Source organism: Henckelia pumila, chromosome 1 (genome assembly GCF_033568475.1).
Source record: "Henckelia pumila isolate YLH828 chromosome 1, ASM3356847v2, whole genome shotgun sequence".
Lineage (NCBI taxonomy): Eukaryota > Viridiplantae > Streptophyta > Magnoliopsida > Lamiales > Gesneriaceae > Henckelia > Henckelia pumila.
The window spans coordinates 39,315,867-39,327,647 of record NC_133120.1 but is presented as its reverse complement, the minus strand read 5'-3'; the positions used below and the strand labels follow the sequence as shown (position 1 = coordinate 39,327,647).

General features: G+C 36.3%; 1 protein-coding gene across 1 annotated transcript; it reads left to right on the top strand.

Moving 5' to 3' along the window:
* The first annotated feature begins 1,620 nt into the window (after window positions 1–1,620).
* Window positions 1,621–2,295, top strand: LOC140861368 (uncharacterized). Its single transcript, XM_073264388.1, has one exon. The coding sequence runs from the start codon at window positions 1,621–1,623 to the stop codon at window positions 2,293–2,295; it is 675 nt and encodes a 224-aa protein (XP_073120489.1).
* Window positions 2,296–11,781: the final 9,486 nt, after the last annotated feature.

The following is an 11,781-nucleotide window of genomic DNA, read 5'->3' as shown; positions in this document are numbered from 1 at the left end:
AGAAAAGGTATAAGTTGACATCGAATCGAATAGGGACGAATACTCGAATATGAAATGATTTTCGAGTTACTTGAAATCACATACTTGCATGTTTAGTTGAATTCCTTGAATTATATGTTTGAATGTATTATGATTTTCACATGCATTCATCTTGAGCCAAATGATTTGATTTCATTTTGAATTAGACGTTTTGAGGATTATATTTGAGTGGCCGTGGTTGTCGAGTTCTTCCATGATCCCGAATACTCTTTATAGTTGCTCCAGAGTCTAGGGGATTGGGATATGCATCATTCACCTCAATCGGGAGAGTCGGTGAGTTGTTGTAATATCTTGTCCTCAGGATCCCAACCGAAGAACCGAGTTTACCTTTGATTATCCGATTAGATAATACCGATTTTAAAGACATGAATTTCATTCTTTTTCATTTTTGGATTATGTTGAAGTTATGTCATGATTTTTATATATTACTTGATATTGCATGTTATGTTGCTTTTACTGGGAATATTATTCTCACCGGAGTTATCCGGCTGTTGTATTATTTTTGTATGTGTACTTGGCAACAGGTGGGGCAGGATCGAGTCAAAGGCAGCATGGCTAAATCGGGTTGCGATTGATAGAAGTGGGGACTTGGTTTAGAGTCGATTTTATATTTTCAAACTCGATATGTATTTTGGAATGTGTCAAACCTTGAATCGATGCATGTTTCTACCTTTTGAATAACTCTAGACCTTCATGTATTATCGATTACTAGTTGGATGTATTAATACATGTTTTGAGTTGTATTGTGAATTGATTATGGAAATTTTCAGATCTGTTATGCTATGTTATTTTCTTATTTTTAGAAGGACATGGACCCCATGCCTACATCCGTGCCTGGGTCCATGTACCTTCTCTTTTGGAATTGTTCTGATTTTGTTCATGCACGGACCTTGGACATGCATCCGTGCATGGGTCCGTGTGAGTCTTTTGATGAGACAGTAATTTGAGATTTTTGAAGTGCTGTGTACGGACCCGATCACATAAGAGGCAAGGAATCCGTGAAGAAAATAGATATTTGAGTTTTTAGTGCATTTTTTTTCATGGACCTTAGCACGGAGGTGTGCACGGGGTCCGTGTACTCTGTAGTCTCCGACCCTTGGCTACAGATTAATGCACATACCCGAGCACGAAGGTGTGCACGGGGTCCGTGCATGCTTTTAAAAAAAAATCTTTACCTTTTTCTCTTGACTCTTTGTTGATGGTTGAATGATTTATTCTTGATTAGATGATTAGAATCGAGGTTCTCACATTAAATGGTATCAAAGCGATAAGTTTCTTGGACTGAATTAGAAGCGAGCGGGGTAAATCGAGTCCGCTTGATTTAATTTCTCCCATGTGATTGAATTCTTTATTTGATTATTTGAATTCCATGCGAGCATGCCTTATTAATTGAGAATTATTTGAATTACATGATTTTGTGATTTAAAATTTAAAGCATGAATTATTTGAGATACAAATTGTAATTGTTTTCCTGATTTGAATTCGAATACTCTCAAGGTCGAATGAGTATGTTGATCAGAGGTTGTTGGTCTCAGAATTGTTGAAATTGAGTTATGTGTCCTAACCTCTTGAATATCATATATGGCTCCTCGTCGAGTTTTGAATAGGGAACGACCAGCAGTAACTACTCCGAATGATCAGGATAGTATTGAGGTTGAGGCGATGGATGTCACTGCGACACCAATGGAAACCTTGCTAAAGAGGTTTCTGTCTTTCAAACCACCAACTTTGAAGGGCACCGAAAATGCAGTTGATTGCGAAAGTTGGTTGGAAGACATCGAACAGTTGTTTGATTCTCTGGACCACACCGACGATCGTCGAATCTGGTTAGTTGTTCATCAGCTTCAGGGTATTGCAAAAATTTGGTGGATTTCGATGAAGAAAGCCCTAGAGAATCGATGTACGGTTATTTCCTGGAGTTTATTCAAGACTATGTTTTATAAACGCTTCTTCCCAGTCTCTTACAAAAAAGACAAAGGGGCCGAATTTGATACTTTGAAGCAGGGGAATTTGAATATTGAAGAGTATGCGGCCAATTTCGATAGTCTGTTGAGGTTTGCGCCACATATAGCCGATAACGAGGAAGCTAAAGCCAATCAGTTCATAAATGGCTTGAATCCCGATATCTTTACCTTGGTAAATACTGGAAGGCCGGATAATTTTGTTGATGCACTGAATAAAGCCAAAGGAGCTGAAGCAGGTTTGATGAAACAGCGTGGAGCTCAGTTTGTATCTCAACAGCCGAGACAGTTTTAGAATCAGCCGCCTCAGTATCAGAATCAACCACCGAGGTATGAGGGAGGAAGCAGTGGCAGTAGCAGAAAAGATCACTTTCGATCGAAAGGGAAACAGTTCAAGAATCCAGGGAGCAGTTCTTCTAGTTCCAGTGGCTCGAAGCACTTTGGATCGGGACAGAGTTCTTGATCTTCAGGTTTGTCTTGCAACAAGTGTGGAGGCCGACACCCCAGTGATCAGTGTAGAGGAATCTTTGGAAGCTGAATATCTGCCAGCATCCTGGAGACTTTTCCAAAGTGTGTCCTCAGCACGGTTCTAAGCGATCTCAGAGTGGTAGTTCTTCTCGCCAAAGCTCATCTTCTTGGTCGCTACTACGGACACTGTCCTCTATAAAAATACAACTTCCTACTCCAACTCTTAAAGAAAGTGTAAGGTTCGGGATTATTTAATTTTAATCCTAGAATATTTAATTTGAGAATATTTATAGTTTAGAATTAAATTCTAATATTCTTAAATTATTTAGGATTGAAATTGAATTAAATAGATTTTTTGGGGACTGATTTGCAATTAAGCCAAAGTTTAAGGACTAAACTGCAAATAGCTTATATTTATCTTAATTCCCACTTGTTTATCTTCATTGTACACATGAACATCAGCATAAAGGAAGGGAACGAAGAACATATCAATTCTCCAATGCCATTTTTTATCTTCAAAGCTCCGATATCTTTTGATCCGGTCGTCAAAAATTCGAGATAAATATATATCTGCGATCACCGCTCCGAGAGCTATGTTTTGGTACAAATTTTATTGAGTTCTTTTGTATTTGATTTTTATGTTGAAGATGAAATTTATTTATTCTTGGATATATGTGTATATAAACTAGCACCGATTGTATATTCGCAGACGGATCGAAAAAAGACTATTATTCGGATTTCTTGTGAATTATTGAAGCTAAAGTCGAACACTTCCTATTTCTGAATTGTGGGAGTTGAACGTGTATTTGTTGTTATGTGATGAGGATGAATGAGTTTGGTTTTTTGCTTGATTTATACATAGTTTCGATATCCGGTTTTTAGTCGTTATGTCGTCGGTTTCAGAATTGCTACACTGTTGATAACTAGATATGTTGAGATTGATATGGAGGCTGATATTCTTTGCTTTAAACACTTCATTTCATCTTTGTTATTGAAGTATTAGAATTCGGGAAGTTCGGAATTGAATCGGAAAAGAGTTCAAGAAGTTTTGAAGCCATTGGAATTTGAAGTTTGAGTTGACAAGTTGAGCAGTCTTTTGATATGAATTCTCATTGATGTATTTTTAGATTTGAAGTACTTTCAAACTCTATATTGAAAGGTATAAATGACAACATATCCGGATGGGATAGAACACTCGAGATAGATATGATTCTCGAGTATCCCCTTGTAAATCACATACTTGTTTCCTTATATGTCTTTATGTGATTTTGATGAGTTTGTTTCTTTGCTTGCTTAATTGTTTAGATGTTCAAGATTTTTTATAGTCTTTAATGCATCAAGATTATGTTCCATTCATCTTGAACTCCAGCCTGAAAAGTACTGAGGGCTGAAAGGCCTAGAGTGCAGATGACGTTTGGTGGGCTATAGTTGAGTGGCACGTAATGTAGATTTACTTTCAGAGCTAGATGACTCACTATAGTTGCACCAAATTCAGGGAAAATAAGATACTTGACATCACCTCAATTGGGTGAGTTGGTGGGTTGAGAATTTTATTCCCCGGGATCCCAAGAACCGAGATTCTATTGTTATAAGATTTGATAGCCTCCTTTTGAAACATGCATTGCATTCATGTTTATTATTTTAAATGTTATGTTATTTATACTGGGAATTGTATTTCTCACCGGAGTTATCCGGCTATTGTTATGTTTTGTATGTGTGCATAGAAATAGCTGGGGCAGGAGCTGGACAGAGAGGTCGTAAATAGCTCGAGATAGAAAGATTAGCACGTGGTGACTTCGGATTTTAAGTAAGAGAGCATGTACTATGAGTTGTTAAACATGTTAGAAAAGAACAAGAACTTTGTATATTATGAGTTGTTGTAACAACTTCAGAGTTTAGATGTTTGTATCACCTTTATAAGAATATATGTGGCTTATGAATGATGTTAAAATGTTCCAAGAATATGTGCTTCTTCTCTTGTACAACTTATTTGGCATGTATAGATGCATACACAGCAACAAAACAAGGAAAGATCAGCAAAAGAGCAGACTTTTGTAGCAGAAGCAGAGCACAGCTCGCTTGAGCAGCACATGGTGCGCTCGAGCGAGCCATACTCGGGTGTTGGACCCGAGTGGTGCTCGCTCGAGCGCACCATAGGCTTGCTCGAGCGAGCCTCTCTATAAAAAAAAATTTGATTTCTTTACTTTCTTGATTGAATGATGATTAGGAGTTAATCATGTTTAACTTATAATTGCCCCTTAAGATGAGATTAGCACCCAAAATTCCCCACAGAAAGAGTCCCGAAGCCCTTAAAATAGAGCCATTACGGGAGAGGAAAGGATTGGAATGCATCAAAATGAGGCCATATTGACCCCTATTTATAGGCATTGATCGGACGCTCCGATCCATAGATTGGACGCTCCGATCTGGGCATGAGTGCCACGTTCCGATCGATCAAGATCGGACACTCCGATCCCATGCATGCAGCTATGTGTGAAATTTCCGTTGACACGTGCATGGCACTACGATCGGACGCTCCGATCTCTGTTCAAATGCTCTGTTCTCTGTTTGGACGCTCCGATCTGCCTCGTAGCTTCCGAACTCAAACGTTGGCTCCGATTTGGTTTGGACCCTCTGAACCCTGTTCGGACCCTCCGAACTTTCCTAGCCCAATTAAGCCCATTAAGCATTTTTCGGGCATTTTGGACCCAAATCCTTTGTTCGTTAGATTATATTAAAATCTCTTAATCATGTTTTATTAAATTTAAAATGATTAGAAACTTAATCTTATAAAATAGAACCGGGCTACTACAGTACCTTTCCTAAAACTCCTTGGTCTATAATGTATTTCTTAAACTCTTCAAATTTCGACCTAAATATCCTTGTAATCAAATTAGGACGGTCTTGAGGTGATTGCCCAGGAATTAGTTGATACTTTATCTCACTCTAATTTGGATTGCATGCATTGTAAGCGTTATATTCGGTTTTACATATGCTTGTACCAATGTTATGGCATCTTGATATCGTTGGTACATATCACGTGGGATTCCACCAAATGATGACGGCAGTACGATTCTGGTACCAACATTTCTTGTGTAATGTATTTTATAGTACATTGAATGATATGTGAGTTGTAATATATGTTATAAAAAATAATAATATTATAATTGAGACGACTCTAACCTATACTTAATAAATTAATAAAGAAAAATGCGGATTTAAAAAAAATCCATGACTCATTTGTTTCTACATGAAACCACATGTATCAACTCAGCAATCATATAAAAACTCCATACAGGAAAGAAAATACGAGATAATGGGGTTTTAGTGAACAGTACCATCCTCAAGCGGAGTAAAATGTTTAAAAGTTTACATGCAAAAATATATAAGTGCAGGGAATCAAATCCTGTCAACTACTGGAAATAGCAAATACTACAAGTTCATTATTACAGTCTACTAGTACGGAAAAAAAAAATGGAAAGTGGCAACGGTCGAGGGGTACACCGCTGGGCGCCATCAACTCTGAGGATCCTGCCCCTCAGCCTCTACATCAAACTAACCTGCATCAAGCATAGTAGTGAGCCTAAAGACTCAACAAGATTATACTATTAATAACGAGGGTTTAAAATACATGTATCATACTAAAAATAATAATAAGTATACGATGAGCTCACACTACTCATGCCCGAAGTAGAACCTTTATAATATGCAATTTAAACATTCTAGTCATGAACATATCACTTTAAATAACTTGTGAATTTAGATCTTCAATTGTGACTTTTGATTTTGATCGATCAATGGCTACAGTACTATGCCGACAAGGAAACTGAGTTCTTCTCGACTCCACATTGCCCCTCTGAATTGGTAGGGAACCTGAGATTACTCCCGACCACATACTACACGTCTGATTGGTAGGGAAGCCGAGATTTCTCCCGACCACAGACTACACGTCTGGTTTGGTAGGGAAGCCGAGATGTATCCCGACCACACACTACACGTCTAAATTTGGCAAGTGAGCCATGGTGTGGGGACCCGGGTTGCTAATCTCATCTTAGGGCAATAAATGATTAATTAACAATTAATCAAACAATACATGAATAATAGACCAAGAGCTAAAAATTTTATTTTATTTTTTTAAAAGAAGGCCCCTCGCTCGATCGGGTAAACTTTACCGATCGAGCGAGCACAAAGTAAAAACTCTCGGGTCTGCATCCATATTGGCCTCGCTCGATCGGTGAAATCTTACCGATCGAGCGAGCCCAAAATTTTAACCTTCTGTTGAGCAACAAAAAGGCCTCGCTCGATCGGTGAAATCCTACCGATCGAGCGAGCTGTATTTCCAGAAAATCTGCAGGAAACACTCTTATTGTCAACCATGGAACATGCATTTGATAAGCTACCAAATAATATACATGCATTGACAAATAAATCCTAATATTCAAATACATCCATTCTTGAATATAAATTAGGATTCACATAAACATGTACAAGATTCCTTGTCTTCTAAACATGTTTGTATACAATACATATCAGCTACTTAAAACCCGAATCTCCACTTCTAATCTTTCAATCTCGTGCTGTCCAAGTCACATCTGACTCGCTCATGCCCCCAACCTGATGCAATGCACACATAAAAACAAAGCAACAGCCAGATAACTCCGGTGAGAATAAATCTCAGTATGAAAGACATGCATATACATCATGAAAGCATATGGAATCTATATGTTATAAAACTCTAAAATCATAAAACATGTAATAACATGTAAATCATAGAATCATCATCGATGCTTAAACTCTTAACACATAATGATTCATCTAAAGCAATAGCACACATTCATATCTAGAATAGGGTATCACAACATGCTAGCATTTATATCTGCATAATCTAAACCATAGCAATCTCTAGGTTAATGCATAAATGCAATGCATGTGCCAAGGAATAGGCTATCAAATCTGATATCAATAAAGCTTAGTTCTTTGGGATCCCAAGGAATAAAATAACTATCAAACCGCCGACACTCCCAATCGAGGCGGCATCAAGTATCTTAATCCTCTGACTTTGGTGCAATTATAGAGAGTCTTCTGGCTCTGAAAGCAAAGGCTGCAATCCATGCCACTCAACTATAATTCTCCAAACGTCATTTCGCACTCTAGGCTAATCTGCCCTTATGCTTTATAGGCTGGAGTTCAAGATGAATGCAACATAAGCTGTATGCATTAAAGACTGTAAAACATCTTGAACATATAATCACATAATCAAACAAAGCATCAAAACTCATATAAATCACATAATAGCACTGAAACAACTAAGTATGTGATTTCAGGATAACTCGAAAACCACCACGTTCTCGAGTTATTCTACCTGGCAGGAATAATGTCGATTCATACCTTTCATCGCGATTCAAACCTCTTGAATCTGTTGCCTATGCTGATCATCTCAATGCTAGCCAAATCGGTCATCAAAATCTGCTCATTTCAATCAGTGATACTTGAAGGTATTTTTGATTCAACTTCAAACACTTCAAGTCATTCGAACTCAAACTCGTCGATTCAACTTCAATAATATTCAATTCAAATCTGAAACAGATTATAACATATCTAAACATCAATTTCCAATCTGAATCGATGTTTCTTTAAAGCTTATACAATTCAAATCTTGCTAATACGATCGGAATTCAAACCGACGTCGCAACTATTCGAGTTCGATAAATCTTTTGATTAAAATATCATTATATCCTCATTCTTAACATAATCACATATTCAATTCATCCACAATAACTTGAAGATGAGCTCTAGACATTGAGAATGCATAACAATTCAAAATCTTGAACCGGCGGCGTAACGATACGATTTCGATCTTTCCAAAAGCTTAAACCTCAATATGACAATCATATCAATCTCATATCATCACCAATTCTACAAATAAATTTCGAAATATGTAGCCCCATAATTTCAGAATTTCAACAATTCTTTCAAAAATCGAAAACATGTTCAAAAGACGATCTTTTCACGATCCGTCTTAGATATGCTATCGTCGTATATGCTAGAACATGTTTATACAATCAAATCTTAAGTCTAACAAACAACTTAAAATTCAAACATGGTAGAACTTCATAAAACTTACGTCAAAACGAAGTAATCAGAGCTGTGATCGCAAATATATGATCAATCGGAAATTCTACCAGGCGGATCAAAAGATATCGGAGTTTGAAATCTCAAAATTGGCTTGGAACCCTTTTCTCTTTCTCTCTCGGTTTCTTGCTGGGTTTCTGATCACTTTCTTGTCTTTACACGTTTTCAATATCAAGTTGCAAGAAGAATTGCATTTTGGTCCCTGAACTTTGGCATAATTGCAAATTAGTCTCCGGACAAGCGATTTAATTCAATTTCAATCCTAAATAAGTTAAGAATATTAGAATTTAATTCTAAACTCTAAATATTCTCAAATTAAATATGCTCGAATTAAAATTAAATCATTTCTGAACTTATCGCATTTTATTCCTTGAACTTCTCAATATTTGCAAATGGGTCCTTGCTCGGATTTCATCCTCAAATTCAATCCTAGATATTTATCATCTTGGAATTCACATCTTAAATTCCATAAATATCAATTCAAATATTTTTAATCTTTTAATTTAAGAATTCCGGATATTAAAATCTTAAAATCCGAAAATCCTCAAATTAAATATTTCTGACCCGAAATTGAAATCTCTAATTTTCATAAATTCTTAAATTCATCTTTTCACTTTTATTCGGAATTTAAATCTTAAATCCCGTAATTAAGAACTTAATATTTTTGGGCCTTACACATGGCATCCCCCGACCCATTATTGCACGTCTAAGTCACAACCAACTCACCTCATTCAATTCTTTTACATTTAAATTTACCTTTCCACCTTTTCATAAATTTATACTCCGGGACTTGAACGTGAATAATTTGAAGTTTACTCACTTGAAAGATGGTAACAACAAACTCCAAGACACGAACCCGAACGATAACATAACACTTTGAATCATGGATGAATGATGTGTAAGTGTCCACCTCTAAACATATGAACTTCCTTTGAACTCTTAGACTTATCCTATTTATGAGTCAATACTGGCGTGCGGACCGTACGGCTCATAAACTAACTAGCCCAACCTTATCCGAACGACCTCCTGTTCAAACCAATGTCTCGTACAAATCCTAAATCATCTCTAGGATCAGTCCTTAACCTCTAATTTAAGACCGAGAAGCCCGTTCACTTTGAGTTGCCGGAAAGCCCCTAGCTTTCCCGAAAAAACTGCTCTAACCACTTCAACTTAATTAGCCCTTTTCTTACCCGAAACTTACCCGAATTGCACCCAACTTGAACCGACACAACCCCAACATCATACACCTTAAATAGGACAAGGTAGCCCACTGTCCAGGCCTCTAAAACTTCAAAAATAAGAACCACTTCCGAGAGACCAACCGTAGGGGAAAGTAAAACTTTGCACTAGCCCTTCTTATCCTAACCTCATTAAAACCCTTCAACGAATGACTAACCCACATTAAGACCCTCGAGACATCACCTAGGACTTCCTTTTTGATCAGCAAGGACCCTTGAACCTAGCCTCGTGCCCGAAGCTGGCTCAAATAAGATTTAGCCCGACATGTCTTACCCTACCTACTCGAACGCCACAACCAAGTTCCTAGTCCAAAATTCTCCATCTCCAGCCCTTAGAACCTATTTAAAACATTTTCAATACCACATTTACACCCTAACAATTAATATGGGCAGCCCTTAATCCCATTCATCCATTTCTTCAAAATTTGAACTCAAATGCCTAATATAACTTGCCGAATTTGTAAATTTCAACGTGAAACTTCAAGAATTTAGCATAACATGATACATAACTCAAATCCACCCAAACACACATGCAATAGGTCAAAAATATCGCAAGTCCAATCTGAAATTTTCTTCAAATTTTGAAATGCACCAATATCATTCATGTTTTTTTATCTAAAATCAACACACAACACATTCTAGCAAAAAAAAGGGTGATAAATTTCGAAATTAATTAATGAACCCTTGCTGATTTTGGTTAAAAACCGAGCCCCTACACATATATAGGATGAAAAATTTGAAATAAAATTAAATTTAGGGTAAGGAACATAATATACTATGCTTTGTGTTCAAAGGATAGCGCAATATTGCCTCATTTTTTAAATGGAAAAGAAATAGAGATGGAACCCAGCTGAAACCCACGGCCAACAGCTGAAATATCCTCCAAAGTGCGGCCTCCTGCCGGTGTGGTGGTGGTGGACGGTCGGCGGCGGTCGGAGTTGAGGTGGGCAGGGTGGCCGACGGGATTTTCTTCAAGGGGGAATGGGGGTGGCGCTTATTTGGGGCTAGGGTTTAGATATTTTTGGTTTGGTTGTGTTGTGGTAGGTTCTAGATGTATATTAGAGTGTATATGTATATGTATATGTGTATGTATGTATAGGTAAGTATGTGAGTGGTGTGTACTTAAAAGTGCTATCTTACTTATAAAAGTGTCATTTCCCCATTACAACTTTAACTCTACAATTTTTGCACCTATTTTAATTTATAAGTTTAAAAATCCCAAAATTAAATATAATAATTGAATTTTTACTAGTTCGGAATTGAAAAGGCTAATGTTTTAGAAATATTAAAAATAAGCTCAAGAATGCACTAAAAGCGATTTTTGGCACCCGAAAATTTTAAAAGTAAAAATTTCATTTATTTTTTCCTCAACTCCCATAAATTTTAACTCTCGAAATAAAATTTAAGGATTTACCGCCAAATCCACCATCACCATGTGTCGTAGCCGGAAGTCACTGAACTCAAGAATCTCAAGAGTAATTAACTTAATAATTAAACAAATAGACATCTGAAGGAATTTAAACACTAACTTAGAAATTAAATCAACACTTTAAATATTTTGATGTCACAACAATAAGTAAAATATTTAAATAACAAACAAAGCGATTAAAATAATTTAAACAAACTAGATGAACGTTTAAAAGTCATTTAAATAAATACATTTAAATAAATACACAAACGGAATAAAAACCTTTAAAAAGACTTGGACAGTTAAAAGCATTTAAATAAATAAGCTAGACATTTAAAATAATTTAAAATAACTAACCGCTAAACTTAAGTTATTTAATATAAATAAGTTGGAAAATTAAAATCATTTGGATAAGCAAGCTTATACCATTAAAACCTTTAAAACGATTAAGTTGCACAATAAAATTATTTAAATAATTAATTAATATTTTATTAACACATAATTCAAATAACGAATTTAAATAGGTTAAACCTAA